The sequence below is a fragment of the Felis catus genome, chromosome D1 (genome assembly GCF_018350175.1).
Source record: "Felis catus isolate Fca126 chromosome D1, F.catus_Fca126_mat1.0, whole genome shotgun sequence".
Lineage (NCBI taxonomy): Eukaryota > Metazoa > Chordata > Mammalia > Carnivora > Felidae > Felis > Felis catus.
Window position 1 is genome coordinate 58,099,564 of NC_058377.1, and position 20,579 is coordinate 58,120,142.

General features: G+C 39.5%; 1 protein-coding gene across 1 annotated transcript in view; it reads right to left on the bottom strand.

The window, feature by feature from the left end:
- Positions 1 to 20,579, bottom strand: part of MRPL48 (mitochondrial ribosomal protein L48) — a 68,650-nt gene that overhangs the window by 21,920 nt on the left and 26,151 nt on the right. Inside the window, exons 6-8 of the mRNA XM_019811839.3 lie at positions 18,870 to 18,907; positions 14,911 to 14,964; positions 6,410 to 6,498 (exon numbers count right to left, since the gene is read on the bottom strand). Of these exons, the coding sequence (XP_019667398.2) occupies positions 6,410 to 6,498; positions 14,911 to 14,964; positions 18,870 to 18,907 (181 nt within the window). The remainder of the gene's footprint in view (positions 1 to 6,409; positions 6,499 to 14,910; positions 14,965 to 18,869; positions 18,908 to 20,579) is intronic.

Below are 20,579 nucleotides of genomic sequence, written 5' to 3' on the forward strand. Positions count from 1 at the left end.
TCTGGGCTGACGGCTCAGAGCCTGGAGCCTGTTTCTGATTCTGTGTCTCCCTCTCTCTCTGCCCCTCCCCCGTTCATGCTCTGTCTCTCTCTGTCTCAAAAATAAATAAAGGTTAAAAAAAATTTTTTTTTAATAAAAATAAAAATAAAAAACTCCTAAGTTTCCCAATTGCATCTCAGTGTCTTCCTACTTTCACCCAGGAGGTTTCCCCTCCTTGCAGAGTCTTTGACTCTTCACCCCACATGATTAATGTGAGCAACTCCTACTTACTTTTAAGACTGAGCTCATGTTCTTCCAGGAAGCCCTCCCTGATTCCTCAGGTTAAATTAGGTACCACTCTTATGTGTTCCCATAGCAAACTCTCCACCATATATACCACTACCAATCACATGTATGCCTCTGCATTTATTCAACAAATATTTACTGACCACTAGTGATGAGCAAGACCATGGTTAGCATTAGGGATATGATAGGTAATAAGACAGCCATTGTCTCTGCTCACTAACACTTACAATCTATAAGGAAAGGCATATACAGAACAAGTAATTTTAAGGAGATGCATGTTTTACGAGAGGAAAATAGAATGCTACGGGATTGTAAAAAGGCAGACTAATGCTATCACCATCATCATTACCACTTATGGGCTCTATGTTTCAAACACTGTGCTAAGTACTTAAAGTTTTCTTAATTTATTTCTCACAACAACATTGGGAAGTATAATTCCTACATGAAGCCTAGGAAACTCTGGCTTGGAAAAGTTAAATGTATCCAAGGACGTACAACTAGTAAGCATCAGAGCTGAATCTTTAACTCAGGTCTGCCTAATTCCAAAACATTTCTCTTAACCTCTGTCTTTCCCTTTAGGCAAAGTGTGCAGAGCCTGCCAGTTTCCTCAATATCTATTCTCCATTTCTCCTTTAATAAGATAACTGCTGAAACACAACAGTTGGCAGATGGCAAACTTTATTCATGAAAGAATAATTAAGGAAATCAAAGTAAAAAAAAAATAACAGAACTGCTGGATTTTAGCAGGGTATATGACCATTTATAATAAAAACTGCATGTCCCAAGCAATCTTGTAGCTAGGTATGGTTATATGACTCACTTCAGGCCAGTGGGACAAGAGCTTATGTACACTACTTTCCCTTTCTCCAGCCTGCTTGATGGAATGTGGACATGATGGCTGAAGAGGGAGCGGCCATCTCAGGACTAGGGGTTAGAAGCAGTATGGTAAGTGTGGCAAAGCCAAAAGCTAGAATATCTACTTATGCTTTTATGTGAGAGAGAAGTAAGCTTCTATCTTGCTTATGCCTCTAGATTAAGTGGATCTCTCTATTATGGCAACCAAACTACTATCTCAATTCCTATAAGAAGCTACTACATCTCATTCATTTCTCTATTCCTTGAGCCCAGAAACATTAAATGTTGAGTTGGACTGAACTGAATTCTTGTTTGGGTTCCGTCATTCACTAGACATATGTCATAGAGAAATCATTAATGCCCTTCAATCAGTTTCCTTTTCCACCCTGCCTATCTCACAGGATAGTTGGTGAATCAAATGGCATGGTTTTCAAATTTGTTGGTTGCAAAGGGCCTAACAAAACCATGTTTTTCTTTGTGAAACACCATAAAATGTTTGTCAAGATACGTGGATCATATACAACAAGAATGACTTTACTAGCAGAAAATATGGTTATATTATATAAATGGAGTTCTCTGCATCTCAAAAAATATGAAAAAAAAAAGAAGACATATCTGAGTTTCTCTGTTAATATTTGTTTTCATCAAGTAAAACTGATTGGGGAAAAAACCTGAAATTTAGGTTCTAAATTGTGGAAACTAAAATGCGGAAGACTGCCATTAGTACACTTGAGGAGAGGTTTGGCTCTAGGATCACTAGTGTTCCAAAAGCACATGGCTTGAGAGGCACTGAGATAATGGATGTGAAAGCACTTTGGAAATGGAAAGGGATCATTACTACTATTCATATCAAATATGACTCCCTCTAAAACTCTGACATTATTGTAATTCAGCAGAACAGGCAAGGCAGAATGAGACTGGTGGGCTAGAGACCAGGGCACTCTAATGGCACAGGCTAAGAGTCAGGTCATCATTAATAATCACGCAGAAAAGTTCTGGGGAACTCTATCATGTTCTTTATAGCCCCAGTGTTTCCCAGTGTATCCCAAGCAGCTGGTTATTCCTAGGGTCAGTTCACTTTACATACTCAGTGTATGATGTAGGTGGCATTTAGTAAATGTCTGTAGAGCTGACTTCCATAACACCTTCACTGACCCTTTCAGGGAGAATTGCTTCCTTAATTTTGTTCTCTTGTCAGTTCATTCTGCTAGTAAAGCACTTACCATGTACGGTTAGTTACATTTTTGAGCACTACCTTTCCTAGCCTGCTGTATGCTTTGGGTAAGAAGCGATTGTGTCCCATTCACCCAAGCATCACTTGTGTTCACACAGTGCCTGGCACACAGTAGATGCTCAATGATGGCTTTACTTTTCAGTGAGTTACAAGAGGCAGACTTGAGGAAAAACATAGATGCTAATTTAAAACAACTCTTCCCTAAGCCAGTCCTAAATCCAAGTCTAGCCCTATGGTTACTGCACTGGCAAAACCAATCTTTCTGTTCCCAGGAAGCTAGGACTGTCACTATCAAGTGATTCTGATTTGCTGATTTTTCTGGGAACGATGCCACAGTCTCCTCACAGCCTTGTGGCTGTGGGAGCTAATCTATCTATGGGTGTTACAATAAACTAAATAGGTGTCATAAATGACAGACACCTCCTGTATGTCAACAGTGCAAACAGTTTCCAAGACAGAAGACATCTTGACTCCTAGGGGGCCATTCTAGAAAGGGGAAGTAAATTGACTACATTACAAAAAATACACCTTACTCTCTTGCCCCAGGGCCTAGAAAGTAGAACACAGAACAATTACAAACTGACAGCAATTTATGTTGCCTCCATTTCATCCTCCCATACCTTCCTCTTAGCAGTTCTCTGAGTCTTGGATTAATACCCCAATTAATAACAGCTGAGGGCAAGTCTGTGGTCTTGGGAGAAATAACCTAGTGCTACACCAATATGAAGGACTACATTATTTTCATTTCATAGAAATAAACATTCCAAACAATCCAAAGCCTTTTAAATTCAATAGAATGATTCAGGGCCTTGAGGAAATAAAGAGATCTATACATTCCGACACAGTGTTAGGCCTGGAGATTATCTCTGAATGTGATCTCTCACTGCCACAGTCAAGCTGGGTCTTAGAGGATGTGAGATTACACCAGCAGAAATGGGACAAGATCTGGGCACTTTGTACATGAGAATTAACTCTTGTCTTAAGGATGGGGGCTCAAGAGAGTAAGAGGGCCCAGCCTGGATACTAGAGAGGGAAGGAAGGGACTTTGGCTGCTTATTGTTTTTTCTAGGTGCTATGCTTAGGGAAAGAAAGGGGACCACAAGATCCTTTCTAGCTTTTCTAGTCAAATTTACTGGGGGGGGGGGCTGGTGGCAAAAGAGACAGGGACCTGGGACAGAGCCTCTGCAAGTTGGCAGACAAGAGCTTTCATGTGCTGTCCTGTGTCGGAAGCAAGGGGCCTACATCAGTGACCACTACTATCTGGTTAGACACCGAGGGATGATGAATGACATCAGAGAAAAGCCTACAGCACTAACCAAAGACAGCATCACTCCCTTCAAGCAACTAAGGTCATCTGGAGCCAGCTGTTTGCAAATAGTGGGTTGTGTTTGCCAGCTTTGATTTACAAAACCTCGGGGCAGTTCCAATAACCATATTTCAGTTCAGCTCAATCAATATTTCCTGTCCTCTACTTGATACCTGGCCCTCTGCTACACACTGAGGGTGCAGAGAAAAACGAGACACGGCCTCTACCCTTAGAGAGCTCACCATCTGGAAGGGGAGATGGTCATCAAACAGATCGTTACAACAGAGCAGTAAGTCCTAAGACAGAGGAAGCACAAGGAATTGTGGCAGCTCATGGTAGGACAAGTAGCCCAGGTACAGGGAACCCAGGAAGGTTTCTCACAAGGGAGATTCATTGTTTTCCTCCTCACCCCATTTCCCTGCAAGAATTTAAAGGTTTGGGGCGCCTGGGTGGCGCAGTCGGTTAAGCGTCCGACTTCAGCCAGGTCACGATCTCGCGGTCCGTGAGTTCGAGCCCCGCGTCGGGCTCTGGGCTGATGGCTCGGAGCCTGGAGCCTGTTTCCGATTCTGTGTCTCCCTCTCTCTCTGCCCCTCCCCCGTTCATGCTCTGTCTCTCTCTGTCCCAAAAATAAAATAAAAAACGTTGAAAAAAAAATTAAAAAAAAAAAAAAGAATTTAAAGGTTTGATGACGTATTAACCAAGTGAAAAGGGAAAGACCTTCCAAGTAGACAGAACAGCCTTGAAACGGTATGATGATTTGGATGAAAAGCGAGAGGCCCAATGCAGTTAAAGCATGGTATCCCTGAGATGGGAGAAGAGAGTAGGGAGAAAGACAGGGACAGATGGCACTAATGTGGCACTGAGCTTCCTTTTATACCAAATTAGGGAGAAGGTCAGAGCATGGCACATGCAGAAAATTATCTTTTAGAGGAAAAAAATCCCAAGAAATTAACAAAAAAAACAAAGAACACAGGCTCAAACAGAATGAATTTTATTTCCTACTAATTTACGTGGGACTTTTAGAAGAGGGATATCCCAAAATAAAACAACTCCAACAACTACTTTAAGGTGTCACAACTCAAAGAGGGTGTAAGTCACTCCTTTTAAATTTTAATAGCACCTTGTTATCTTCCTTTTAGCACCTGTCGCTTTCTGCTTGGGAGCATAAGTATCTGTGTCTTATCTCTAATGGTTTATCAGCCCTCTGAGCGTGAACCAGGTCTTGTTCATTCATCCTATAAAATTTTATTACAACCCAGTCTGAATAGGCAAGGCACCCTCAACAATGCCTAGCACATAACAGACATTCAACAATTGTTTCAGAACACCAGAGTTACATGATATCAGAACTAAAAGACTCTTTTTAATTTTTTAAAGTTTGTTTGTTTGTTTGTTTGTTTGTTTATTTTGAGAGAGAGAGCAAGCACAAGCGGGGGAGGGACAGAGAGAAAGAGAGACAGAATCTCAAGCAGCCTCTGCACTGATGGTGCAGAGCCTGATGCGGGGCTTGAACCCATGAATTGTGAATCATGACCTGAGCCAAGATCAAGAGTCGGATATTTAACCAACTGTGCCACCCAGGCTTCCCTCAGAGCTGAAAGAGTCTTAAAGATAATTCTAATCCAGTTCCTCAGCCTTTATGAAGACTCATAAAAGCTATGGACTCTCTTCCCAGAAAAAAATCACACACAGAAAACATTTTACATATAATTTCAGGGCCTACAATGCCCAGAGGGGTAAAGTTAACTTATCCAGAGTTGTGAAGGTGTAATAAGTAGCATAACCAAGCCTAGAACACAAGTTTCCTGGTTCCCAGTTAAGGTCTCTTCCCACTACAAACTACAAATGAACAATTTATTTGGGTTGTTCCCTGCTGGGAGGCTGCCAGATGTGGCAATGTTCCTCTGAAATTCCTTACTACAAAGATGACGCTCAGGAGAACATGCAAGTTTAGTGGCTTCTGAGGCCTAAAGACAGTGGTGGACCTCTGCCAAGGAGAAAGAGGGGCAGCAGGAGATGTTCAGGGTTACATGGAAGCATTACAATAAACCAAAGAACCAAAAGTGATGTTGAAGTCTCCCCAAGTAGAAGAGCAAAATCCTTCTTAACTGTACTGTTTACAGGAAGTGCTAGAACCATGACTCAAAGCCAGACCTTCTGACTTTCAGGCCGGTGTTGTGTCCACCTCACCAACAAAATCCTCTGCACGTCCACAGAAATCTAACCACCACTGAAGCAATCCTGTTGCTATGGGAATCCTAAGAAATGGGCTAAATAATCTTAGAATGCTTGGAACTAACTCCCAGTTATCTGTGATAATGGATTCAAGGAACATCAACATATTTTAAATCTGCAAATACTATAAAACTATTTGGCTGAAAATGTAATCTGCCTCTACTTGCCACCAACCATTCAAGTCAAGTGCATATCATTTAATGTGAGGTCCATACTGAAATAAGGACTAAGAAGATACGCTTTTAAAGTACCACAAGTAATGAAGCCAAATCATTTGCGTTTCCCTGTGATAACCTGGTATATGGACAAGATCAAGAGCTGGCAGAAGCAGCCCCACCGTAGATAATATCCAAATGAAATAACTGGAGACGACTAAAGGATGACCCCCCATCCTTTCTACCTCCAATATTATCCAACCAGTGTGTGTCTGATCTTTAGTTCTTGGCAAAAGTTGTACACTGTCCTTTTCTAAAATGGACCCCTGTTCCCTTTACCTCCTGGGCTTTAACTAGGTGCTTATATCTTCCAATGCCATGGGTAGGCTTTGTCTTGTAGTGCCGACTGGTGCTCAACAGAATGCCACCTAAAAGACAGAAAATAAGACAAACCGGTTTCAAAACTCTTCCAGGGAAGACAGATCACACATGAAGAGACAAATTTTCCACCACAAGACTGGGAATATTTGAGGACAGCAGGCCACTTACCGATTAAAGGACTAGAGCTACTTCTTAATCCTGGACTGACTCTCAGTTTACCACTTTTTTTCTCAACTTTTGGGCCCTGGACTATATCCAATCCCCACTACCTATCTTTCCTTGAGAAATTATCTCCTGCTACAGCCACTGGTGGTAGGAGGACAAAATACTTTCTCACAGTGCTCTTGTTTTCTCTTGTCCCCCAACAGGCAATAATCCTTTTAAAGTTTCTCATATGGGCCATACAGAGAAGGAGATGGGTGACAAATATAGCCAGGTAAGAGGACAATCACAAATTTCCACAAAGTTTTACAAACCATCTATTTATTTGTGCTAATATAGAACAACTTCCAACACACATTGCCAAGTGAATAACAACAAAAATAAAAACCTAAGATACAGAACAGCGTGTATGTATACTAAGCATAAACCAGGATCTCCATATACATATTTATTGTGGTAGGCCCAGAGATGCACCACTTGGATCTACCTTCAGGGAAGCCCTTTAATCCTAATTATTTTTATCCCTGTTTACAAATAAACTGTAGCTTGACACATGAAAAGATGTTTAACATCACTCATCATCAGGGAAATGCAAGTCAAAACCTATCAGAATGGCCAAGATCAAAAAAACGAGAAACAAGTGTTGCAAGGATATGGAGAAAAAGGAACCCTTCTTGCAATGTTGGTGGGAATGCAAACTGGTGCAGCCACTGTAGAAAACAGTATGGAGGTTCCTCAAAAAAGTTAAAGATAAGGGACTCCTGGGTGGCTCAGTTGGCTAAGCATGCAACTCTTGATTTTGGCTCAGGTCATGATCTCCCAGTTGTGAGATAGAGCCCCACGTCAAGCTCCACACTGGGCATAGAGCCTGCTTAAGATTCTGTCTCTCTCTTTCTCTTTCTGTCTCTCCCTCTCTCTCCCTCTGCCTCTCCCCTCCACACACTCTCTCAAAAATAAAACAAAATTTTTACATAAAGCTAAAAATAGAACTACCCTACAATCCAATAATTGCACTTCTGGGTATTTACCAAAAAAAAAAAAAAATACAAAAACACTAATGCAAAGAGATACATCCATCCTGTTTATAGCAGCATTATTATGGAAGCAGCCCAAATGTCCATTGATAGATGAAAGGAAGTAGTGTGTGTATATATACAAAGGAATATTATTCAGCCATAAAAAAAGAATGAAATCCTGCCATTTGCAACAACATGGATGGATCTAGGGAGTATAATGTTAAGTGAAATAAGTCAGTCAGAGAAAGACAAATACCATATGATTTTGGTCATATGTAGAATTTCAGAAACAAAACAAATAAGCAAAGAAAAAAAGAGAGAGACAAAGAAACAGATTTTTAACTTTAGAGAACAAACTGATGGCTATCAGAGGGGAGGTGCATGGGGTAGGGGTAAAATAGGTGATGGGGATTAAAGAGTATACTTACCATGATGAGCACAGGGTAATGTATGGAATTGTTGAATTACGATACTATAGACCTAAAACTAATATAACACTGTATGGTAGCTATACTGGAACTATTTATTTTTTATTTATTTATTTTTTTTTAATGTTTATTTATTTTTGAGACAGAGAGAGACAGAGCATGAATGGGGGAGGGTCAGAGAGAGAGGGAGACACAGAATCTGAAGCAGGCTCCAGGCTCTGAGCTGTCAGCACAGAGCCCGACGCGGGGCACGAACCACGAACCGTGAGATCATGACCTGAGCCGAAGTCGGACGCCCAACCGACTGAGCCACCCAGGCGCCCCAAGGAACTATTTATTTTTTAAAAAGCATGAGTAGAGCGGGGGCAGTGAGAGAGGGGGACAGAGGATCTGAAACAGGCTCTGCACTGAGAGTAGTGCGGGGCTAGAACTCATGAACTGTGAGATCATGGCCTGAGCCAAAGTCAGATGCTCAACTGACCAAGCCACCCAGGAGCCCTGGAATTGGAATTAAAATTAAACACTTAATTTAAAAAGAAAAAAGAGGGGTGTCTGGGTGACTCAGTCAGTTAAGTGGACAACTTCAGCTCACGTCATGATCTTGCAGTTTGTGGCTTCAAGCTCCGCGTCGGGCTTTGTGCTGACAGCTCAGAGCCTGGAGTCTGCTTCGGATTCTGTGTCTCTCTCTCTCTCTCTGCCCCTCCCCAACTCGCACTGTGTCTCTGTCTCTCTCAAAAAATAAAAAATGTTAAAAAAAATTAAAAAGAAAAAAGAAACTATAGTTCAAAAGATATAGTGAATTGGCCAAGGTCATCCAGCAAGTGAAAGGCAGAACTGCAATTTAAACCCAGCTCTAGCTCACTGAACAGCCTGTACTCAGATGGGTTATTATAACGTCTGAATTTCTGGAATATAAATTGTGGCTAGATATGATCTTTCCTAGCTCAGATATCAGTTTCTTATCTCTACTCTTTCACTAGAACCAGCCCTCCACAGCTCTTCTCTGTCTCTCTTACTCACTGTCTACCTTCTGGAGAAGTGTTAGTCCTAGGTTCTGCTCCCTTTCCTCCTAGTTCCTGTGGTCCTGCCCTCATCTTCCCCAGGGCCACCATTCTACAGGGAGGTTAAAAAGAAAATGGTGTGAAGAAGTGAAATGTTTCTTAGGCTTCTCTTTTCTAAAATGGACTTCCAAGCAGGTCTGCTCTATGCCAGGCCAATCAGAGATTGGCTTCAGAGCCAATCCTGCATTTACAACCCACACTATTTCACCAAGACAAACCCTAGATATCATGAGTCCCTTCCATGATATGCATTACTCCACATTTACTAGTACATGCCAGAAACTGTATAGACACTGGGACAAAGATGACTAGAATATGCCCCTTTCCCTGGAGACACTCAATGGGTACTAGGGAAAGATGATAGGAAAGCAGATAATTACCTTATGGTGCACAAATTACTTTAATAGAGATGAGAACAAGGTAGTGAGCGCCTAGGGGAAGGAACAATGAATCTGCCTCGGTGGGGGGAGGTGGTGGGAGTAGGGGAGGGTAATGGGAATAGGTTCAGAAGAGGTAACAAATGCATTCTTTAAAGAGGAGTAAGAATTTACCATTCAAGGAAGAAGGAGGTATTTTTGACAGAGGTTCCAAAGGAGCACTGAACACAACGGAGGTATCTTCTTGGCTACTATCCCAATCCTGTCTCTCTGAATCTAAGACCTTTGACCCTTTGAGTCTTCAGGTTCCAGAGCTGTAGTATGAAGCTTACTGTCTAGTGGGAGGAGGGAATCATTAACGGAATAGTCACAAAATAAATATAAAATTACAAATTGTGATACTGAAAAAAAAAAGCACAGAAGGCTATGGCTATACAACTGGTGGATCTATTTTAGACTGGAAGATCAGAGAAGCCCTCTCTGAAAAAAATGACATGTGAATTGAGACCGGAATTCAGAGGAAAATAGTGGTTATCCACAAGGATGGGAAGTGATTAGAAAGCAGGAGGAGTGGGAGACTTACTGCTTATTTTATATTCTTTTGTATCTTTATTGTAGATAAAGATATACACATATTATCTATTCAAAAAAATAAATAAAACAAATTGAGACCTGAAAGGAATTTATTAGGCAAAAGACAGAGGATAAATGTTCCAGGGAGAGGGAACAGCATGTGCAAAGGCCCCACTGTGGGACACCACTTGGCACATTCAAGGAAGAGAAATGCTGTCAGTGTGCCTGAAGCAAAGTGAAAAGGGCACAGAAGATACCAGAGACTAGAGCAGGGGTGGGAACACACCACTCTCGGCCTTGTGAAGGGTTTGGATTTCAAGCTGAACAGCCTAAAGCAGGGAAAGTATATGACTGGTATGTTTTTAAAAGATCTCTTTGGTTGATGTATGGACAAGGGGGTGGGGAAAGAGAACGTGGGTAGGTTAGGAGATTCAAGCAGTAGCCTTGGCTAAGTTGTTGTTGATCTCACTGTATCTACATCCCCCCCATTCCATCCTCTAGAGCTTGCTCCTCAGCCACAGAAAGAACGCTTGCCATTCTGTATAAGCCACGCAGTTGTCGTGCCTCTGTGCCATGCTGGGCGGGCCCCCCTGCCGGGACTACACCTCTCGGACTAGTGAAATCCTAGCCAGCCTCCAGCGCCAGCTCAAATATCACCATCTCCATGAACCTACTCTGTTGCCCTAAACATACAAAGACCATCGAATTTACTTCGTGGTTATAATTCTTGGATACTTCCGCTTTATAGTGAAACGTCCTGTGTAAATAAAGAAGAAAACTCAGATTCCAACCACCATCTTTAAGTACACAGAAACTGAATCACCGCCACCTCCCCCCCCCCCCCCCCCCCACTGGTTTCAAAAAGGTGATCTTTGAGATGGTGACACATCTTAGGCGAAAGCGCCACACTGCCTGCCTCAGCCTCTCATCCGCTGGAATTCCTTGGCGAATAAGCATTTTCAAATTCAGTTTAGGGCAATTCCTATAATTAGAGCAGCTGGTTAATTAAAAAGCTGGTTCAAGCTACTGTTAAATTAACCATTTTCCCCCTTAAATGAAAGGTTTTGGTCAAATTACCAGTGTTTAAACAGCTTAATGAGCCAGTTGTTTACGTTATAAAATGTACCAGTTTGAAAGCCTCTGATTTCTAATAAGTTCAACTGAATTCTTCCCCTGCTCCTAGTCATCAAACTGGCTTTCCTGCTGTCACATTAACATTGCAGCCTCCTAAGAGGAAAGGCAACTCTTTTCACTGAAGACACAGAACCCCAGGGCTTCAAAAGGAGGCTCTGAAGATCTTTCAATTAGCACAATTATAGGATGTAATCAGTATTGACTTCTCCCACATCACATCCCTTTACTTTATATATGCCAGCGTGACTGTCCTTCAGTGTCCTTGCTTATTAAACTGAAAACTAAACCCATTAATCTAGGATGGGGTAAACAATGTCATTTTACTTATTTCTCTTTCAAAATTAGCACAAGTAATTTTAGCAGGGCTATGCTGGAGAGAAAGAGAAAATTACTGGGGTAGCCCCAGTCAGGATTAATTACAGGATATTCTCTCCATTCAGATCCTTACACAACACAAGGGCAGGTATACCCCAGCACCTGACAAATAGTATGTGCTCAGAAATTGCTCTTTTTTTTTTTTTAAGGTTTTTAAGATATTTTACCAAGACAAACTACAATGAAAAACTTTTCCAGTTTTTCTAATTATAGTACACTGAACTACCTGGATTTGAATGTGCCAGGTTTCTCTGATTCCATCTTTTTGCTCATGCTGTAATGAGAGGACTCTGAGTTCTCTTTATTTAAGCTCCTTAGACTTCTTTTTATGTATTTACTTCTACCTCTCTATGTACGTTTAAATCAGTAAGAAAAAGACAATCACTACAACCATGCCCATCTCTTGGAGAGAGCAGCGGGGATGGTACCCAAGCCCACAGAGAGAATGACGGGTAAAGGTAAGAATAGGGCACTGCTCCCCACTGTTTTCTGAAAATCGTTATAATTCAATTTTGGAATTTCTGACGTTAAGGATATCTCAAAGAACTCGTGAAAAATATCAACAAAACTATGTCCTTTCAAGTAGAATTATCTTGGCATGCCAGCATTGGTGAGCTTCTCTGGGCCTTCTAGGCACTAGGATTCCCTGACAACAATTATAAAATGGGCAAAGGAAAAGACAAATGGCAGGTAAATATATGAAAATACAGTCAACCAACTAGTAATCAAACACATGCAAACTACAAATATGAAGGATAGCATTTTTTAACTTATAATATTACCAAATATTAACAAAATTTTTTTTTAACGTTTATTCATTTTTGGGAGACACAGAGAGACAGAGTGTGAATGGGGAAAGGACAGAGAGGCAGACGCAGAATCCGAAGCAGGATCCAGGCTCTGAGCTGTCACCACAGAGCCTGACGTGGGGCTTGAACTCATGAGCCATGAGATCATGACCTGAGCCAAAGTCGGACACTTACCCAACTGAGCCACCCAGGCACCCCATAATATTTCCAAATATTAAAAAAAAAAAAATAGTAGCATTCAACGTTGATGAGTGTAAAAAAAGGGGATTCTCAAATACCAAATAAGTATAAAATAGCACAATCTTTCTGGAGACCAATTTGGTAATGCACATCAATAGCTGTAAAATGTGCATTTCCTGGGGCACCTGGGTGGCTCACTTGGTTAAGCATTTGACTCTAGATTTCAGCTTGGGTCATAATCTCATGGTTCATGGGTTCAAGCCCTGTGATGGACTCTGGCAGCACAGAGCCTGCTTGGGATTCTCTCCTTTCTCTCTCTCTGCCCCTCCCCCGCTCTCATTCTCTCGAAATAAATAAGTAAACATTAAAAAAAAGAATGCACACTTCCTTTGATCCAACCAGTTTGACTTTTAGAAATGTATTCTAAGGGGCACCTGCGTGGCTCAGTTGGTTAAGCGTCCAACTTTGGCTCAGGTCATGACCTCGCGGTTCATGAGTTCAAGCCCCACATTGGGCTCTGTGCTGACAGTTCAGGGCCTGGAGCCTGCTTCAGATTCTGTGTCTTCCTCTCTCTCTGGCCCTTCCCCTTTCGAGCTCTGTCTCTCTCTCTCTCTCAAAAATAAATAAACATTAAAAATTCTTGAAAAAAATATATTCTAAGTTAATAATCAGACAAGAATACAAATACTGGTGTACATGGATGTTTATCATAGTGTTCTTTACATTGAAAAATCCTTTGGGAATGCAAGCTGGTGCAGCCACTCTGGAAAACAGTATAGAGGTTCCTCAAAAAACTAAAAATAGAACTATCCTATGACCCAGCAATTGCACTACTAGGTATTTATCCAAGGGATACAGGTGTGCTATTTCGAAGGGACACATGCACCCCATTGTTTATAGCAGTGCTATCAACAATAGCCAAAGTATGGAATGAGCCCAAATGTCCATTGATGGATGAATGGATAAAGAAGATGTGGTATATATATACAATGGAGTATTACTCGGCAATCAAAAAGAATGAAATCTTGCCTTTTGCAACTACGTGGATGGAACTGGAGGGTATTATGTTAAGTGAAATTAGTCAGTCAGAGAAAGACAAATATCATATGACTTCACTCATATGAGGACTTTAAGAGACAAAACAGATGAACATAAGGGAAGGGAAGCAAAAATAATATAAAAACAGGGAGGGGGACAAAACATAAGAGACTCTTAAATATGGAAAACAAACTGAGGGTTACTAGAGGGGTTGTGGGAGGGGGGATGGGCTAAATGGGTAAGGGGCACTAAGGAATCTACTCCTGAAATCATTGTTGCACTATATGCTAACTAATTTGGATGTAAATTTTAAATAGATAAATAAATAAATAAATAAATAAATAAATAAATAAATAAATAAAATTAAGTAGTAGAACAATAACAACAACAAAAATCCTAGAGACAGCTTAAATTTCTCTAAATAGAAAACTGTTTGAGTAAATTATGTTTACCCAAAAGGATCCCTACAGGATCTTTTTCAATAGATTTTAACATGCCCTATTTGATCCTAGCTTTAAAAACAAAATAAAACCCCCAAAAGCCTCAGATTTAAGTATCTTTCAAATACTAAAATATACTATAAAACTATAGTAACCAGTAGTATTAAGAAGGGTTAGTAGTGGCATCAAATATACAGACAAATCAATGGAACAAAGTTAAAATAATCCCAGATCTATATGGAAACTTAGTATATGAATTTCAATCTATGGATTTTTCAATCAATGGATGTTTCGATAAATGTTGAAACAACTGACTACCCATTTTTTGGGGGAGGGGGTGGGATTGCATCCCTACTCACTTCTAATTCCAGATGGATTACATATATAAAGGGGAAAAAAATACCAGAAGATAACATGAAGATTAAACTAATCCTGGAACAGATATCTTTCTAAGCAAGTATCAAAATCTAGAAATCAAAGATTAATAAACTTAGGTATATAAAAACGTAAAACTTCTTTCCAACAAAAAACACAAAAAGTCAAGAAACAGATAACTAGAAGCAATGCAAAGCAGAGATGACAGAAAAATGCTAATTTCCTTAATATATTAAAACTATGTAAAATGAAAAAGCAAACAATCCAATAAAAAAATGGGCAAAAAATATAGACAGGCAGTTCATAAGGAAAGAAATACAAATAGACAATAAAAATATGGAAAGATGATAAACTCTCTCAAGAAATGTAAATTATGAGACATAATGTTTTACTATCAAAAAAATAAGATTTTTTTTAAACCAGAGAATAGACCAGAGAATAGAAATGTAAATTAATACAGCTTCTCTGAAGGGCAATCTGATGATACTTACCAAAAATTTTAATCACAATCCATTGACTCAGCAATTTCAATTCCAGGAATTTATCTTACAAATGTACAGGAACAAGATCACAAAGAAGTATAAAGATTGTTGCTGCAGCATTTTTTTGAAATAGCAAAAACTAAGAACAACCTAAAAGTCCAGCATTAAGACACAGTTATACACACATAAAATATATATGCTTGTATATGAACACAACTTCTCGAAAAATATATAAGAAATTGTGATCGGTAGATACCACTGGGAAGTAAGACTGGGAAACAGAAAATTCAACTTTTCATCATACACCTTTTTGTACAGTTTATATTTACATTTATCCTATGCATCCATATAAGTGCATTTACAATTCTTAGTTGATAATTTTAATTGTAATTAAAAAAAAAAAAACTTTACTCAGAACACATGCCAGTTCAAAATGAATTTTGCCTCTAATTGACAGGTAAGAGAAGAGACCAAAGCTAGGAAATAAGTGCACTTGATCATAATCTCTTCTTAAAACAAAACGAAACAAAATAAAATGAACATCTAGCAAAATGTTAGTAACTGCCCAATCTGGGTTTATGTGATATATTATCTTTTTTTTTCTCTTCCGTATTTTTTTAATCTTTCAAAATAAAAAGTGTAAAAGAGAAAAAAAACACGTTAAAAAAACAAACACAACACCTTTCCTGGACCCCACATTCCTCTCCACCGCCTTCTAATTCTCTCTGCTCCTGCTCGGAGGTCATAAAAACATAAAAACAGCTTTCTCTAGCTCTCCAACCCCTATTCACTTGTCAACTCACAGTTGACTTCCACAACTAGCCCCACCCCACCTACACAACACACTGCTTTCCTAAGATCACCAGTGACCTCCATGTTGCTAAAGACAAAGAATGTTAGGGTCTTATCTTTCATGATCTCTCAGCAGCACCCAGTGCTAACTCCAACATACTTGACCACTCTTTCCTTCTTGAAGCATTCTCCTTGTGTCTGACATGAAATTATACTATGCTGGTTTTCTCCTACCAGTTTGGCCTCCTTTTTTCAACCTCATTAGCCATCTCTTTCACCCTCTACCCAGTTTTTAAATGTTGGAGTTCCTAAGGGCCTGATTTTTGGACCTTTTCTCCACTTGTTCTCCTCACATGATCCCATTCACTGTCATGACTTCAATTAACATTGACAATATGATGGTTTCCAAATGTACAGTTTCAATCCAGACCTATAATTTGAATTCAGTATCAATGTATCCAATGGGCTACTATCCTCCCCATAGACACTCCAATTCAACATGTTCAAAGCCAGACTCAAAATCTTCCCTTCAGGTACCTGGGTAGCTCAGTCAGTTGAGCATCCTGACTTTGGCTCAGGTCATGATCTTGCTGCTTGTGGGTTCAGGCCCTGCCTCCAGGCTTTGTGTTGACAGCTTAGAGTCTGGAGCCTGCTTCAGATTCTGTGCCTACTCCTCTCTCTGCCCCTGCCCCACTCACGATCTGTCTCTCTCTCAAAAATAAATAAACGTTAAAAAAAATTAAAAAACAAAATCTTCCCCTTCGAACTGTCCAATATAAGGCAGTACATTCAAAATAACTATACTTATATCTTCAAGGTAATAGAGACATATTCACTATGGATTAAGAAAAAAAAAGATTATAAAACATTACATCATTTGTTCCCATCACTGCAAAACAAACAAAATCCATCCCTCTATCCACCTACTTATGTATGTATGTATGTATATATCTATGGAGAAAGAGATATAAACGCCTAGAAAAAGACCTGTTAGGATACACTACAAAATGTTAAACAATAACTTTTTTTTTAAACAATAATTTCTGAATAGTATTATTTTTATTTTCTGTCTACTTCAGCCTCTTGTGTATATGTATGTTTATTTCCCATATTCTTTAAATGCATGTCTTTCAATTTTATAATTAGATATTCTTAGTTATTTTTTTAAATCTCCTGAGAGGATGCCATATGAAGTTCAGGGCACCTGAATCGGGGCACCTGGGTGGCTCAGTTGGTTAAGCGTCCGACTTGGGCTCAGGTCATGATCTCATGGTTGGTTCGTGAGTTCTAGTCCTGCATCCATCTCTCTGCTGTCAGCAGGGAACCTGCTTCAGATCTTCTGTCTTCTTCTCTCTCTACCCCTCCCCCATTTGTACTCTCTCTCTCAAAAATAAATAAACATTTTTTTTAAAAATGAAGTTCAGGGCATCTGTTATGAAATTTTCTTGCTTAAATGGTTTAATTTAAATCTTGTCAAGCTTTTAGATCTAACTTCCAGGTTGTAGGAAGGAGACAGAACATGTTCTACAACACCAGTAGGAAACAGACAAATCAAGAAGGGAGGACATTCTATAAGACAGATGGTCTGACCTAGTCAAAAAGTTACTGTTATGTAAGTGATGAATCATGGGAATCTACTCCCGTAGCCAAAAGCACAGTGTATGCACTGTATGTTAGCTAACTTGACAATAAATTATTTTTTTTAATGTTACTATTAGAGAGAAATAAAAAAAGTGGTAGAACTGCTCTAGATTAAAAGTGACATAACAGGGAAATACAAAGTGGGAAATTTCACAGGCTTTTGGTTATAAACAATGCCCAGAAAAGACATTTTGCAGGTAATTACGGAAATGGATAGAGTATTAGATGATATGGGAGCATTACTATTAATTTTCCTGAATGAGATGATAGTATTGCAGTTCTTTAACAGAATGTAGAGAATGTTCTTACTTCTAGAAATGCTGAGCTGTTTAAGAGTGAAGTGTCATGATGCCTGATAGAGAAAGCAAAATGTTAACAACAAATTATTCTAAATGATGGGTAGAGAGGCACCTGGGTGGCTCAGTCGGTTAAGTGTCCGACTTCGGCTCAGGTCATGATCTCACTGTTCATGGGTTTTAGTCCCACGTTGGGCTCTGTGCTGACAGCCCAGAGCCTAGAGCCTACTTCAGATTCTGTGTCTCCCTCTCTCTCTGCCCCTCTCCTGCTCACACTGTCTCTCTTCAAAAAAATGAATAATAATTAAAAATAAATAAATAATTGGTGGGTAGAAAAGTGTTCACTGTATGTTCTTAGGGAAAAAATTCTTTCAAGACTGTAAGCTTTCCAAATGGCAAGGACTGTATCTTCTCAACGTTGTATCCCAGCACCTGAAACACATCTTGGTACAATAAATGTTTGTTGAGAGAATGAATAAATAAAAATAAGCCCATATTTTGAGATGCTGGGCAGTGGGGCTGGTAGAAATGGTGATGCTCTACATACTGCTGCCATCTTCTGAAAAAAAATAATAGATGTAAAACCTCTTTATGTACTGCCTGACATATGTGAGGCGCTCAGTAAACGTTAGTTCCCTTCTTTTCTCCTTTTCCTTTGCCTCTGACTCTTTAGGCAGATGACAGATGTCATTAAAATCAAACAACTACTTTGAAACTTCTCACATAATAGACAAAGTAAAAAGGGAAAGTAATTGGGTTGAAGCATATTGAAATTTATTGAGTTAATCAGATTGAATGGACATTTATTTTGGACAAAATACTGTAAGAAAAGCCCTTGCCTGGTAGATGATAGACATGAAATACAGGTCTGAAATAGTAGCAATTACAATTACAATAATTAATTTTAGGTATTTTATCTCATTGAATCTTCAAATAATTCACTGTAGCTTGTACTATAATTATCCTCATTGTTTTAAGTGAGGAAAGCAAGCTATGGCAAGGTAGCCAAAGGTCACAGAGTAAGTATGCGGTAGAGCTGGAATCCAAACTTCCCACAGAGCTCTTGCTCTTAACCACTACTTTAGATTCTTGCCCATTGCCCAATTCCACATGAGGGGTGGAATGTGGTCCCAGCCACTCTTCTCAAAGATATGTTAGGAATATTTCTAGACAAAATTATTACAGATCATTAGAGGGTCACTTAAAGCAGGCAGACTATATCAGGAAATAACCACATACCTGCAGAACAGATGGGATTTTCTCCTGAAGTTCTGAATCTAAAAAGAGGGAAAGAGTATGCTGAATAAAATTAGATACCCACATTTAATCTATACCATTACCAAAACGTGTATGCCTCTCATTAAGGATAAGTCAATGCTAGAAAGTCCCTTATTCCCTCCTTCCCGTCTTTCCACAAACATTATTAAGTGCCTATTGTGTGCCAGACATCCTGAGGATATAAAAATAAGTAAAATGTCTCTCTCTATAGTCTAGTTGGGAGAGAGACATGTAAATAAATGTGAGCCACAATACATTGCTGATCCAGAATGAAAACTTATACAAGATTTGGTGGAACATGAAGGAAAATGTGGTCATTTCTGCTAGGGGGGTAAAACTGTTTGACTGGAGTTTTAAAAATGAAGAACTGTTCTCAACTATTTAGCCTTAAGGAAAAGCATTCCAGGCAGAGGTATGAAAGTGGTATATTTGGGGAACAGCAAGCAGCTGGATATGGGTAGAACTTAAGCAGCAGGGAAAAGGGGAGTTGGTGAAAGAGGTTCTCCTGGGCCAGGTGAGGAAGAACCTCATACGCTGTGATAAGGAGTTTGGTCTTTACTCTGTATAGGCAGTGGGAAGCTCCTTGCCAAGTTTAAGCACAAGAGTGACACGATCAAGTTTAAGCTTTGGAAAGTTAACCTTGGCAGCAGGTGAGCAATGAATGGGAAGAGGTGAGACTGAGGCAAAAGAAGTAGTGAGGTGGTAGTCTTGCATTATTAGCACATGCCCAGGGAGAGGAGAGGAAAGGACAGCAATGACTGCAGACTGAATACAGAAACCAAAGAACATGGAAGAGAATAATACGGCTCTGTCAGCTCACTAGGTTATCAGGTTCAGCATCCTGCGAAATTTTGAAACTAAATTGAGGAACAAGTTGGGAGACAAGCAGATCTGTGATTAAATGCTGACTCTACCATGTTCAAACTGTGACCTTCAACAAGTTCTTTTAGATCTCTGTAACTCAGTTATCTCCTCTTTAAAATGCAGATAATAATAGTATAATCCCATGAGATTGAAAATCTATCTTAAACTCTCTGAGCCAGTTTCCTCTTTTGTAAAAGGACAATATTTATATTTGTCCTGTCATGTTTTTGTAAAGATTAGAGAGAACATGTAAAATGGTTCTATAGTAACTACTTATTGAAGAGTTGACTGATTAATGATGGAAAAATAGATTAAGATGGAAAGGAAATAATAGGAGAGAGGCCTCAATAAATGTAAAGGATTAAAGAAATCATTCAGGCTCATGACTGTCATGTGGTCCAGGGAGATATACAATTCATTGTTTTATATTATATGGCCGCCACACATAAAACACTCAGTGAATATCTCTACTGAATAGAGAAATAAACCACCAAATGCCATTCATTATCATCTAGAGAAGATGGGAGGTAGCAAACTATATATGCAAGGCAGTGAAAAAAGAACTTGGGTTTGAATCCTAACTCCAACAACATATTAGCTATGTCATCTTAGAGCAATTAATTTACCTCTCTGTACCTAAGTTATTTATGTATAAAATTAAGATAATATGACCTGTTTCACGAGATCACTATAAGGATCTATTCGTTCATTAAACAAATATTTATTAAATGCCTACTATGTGCAAGACACCATTCTAGGCTCTAAGGATACAGCAGGAAACAACACTAACAAAATCCTTATCTACAC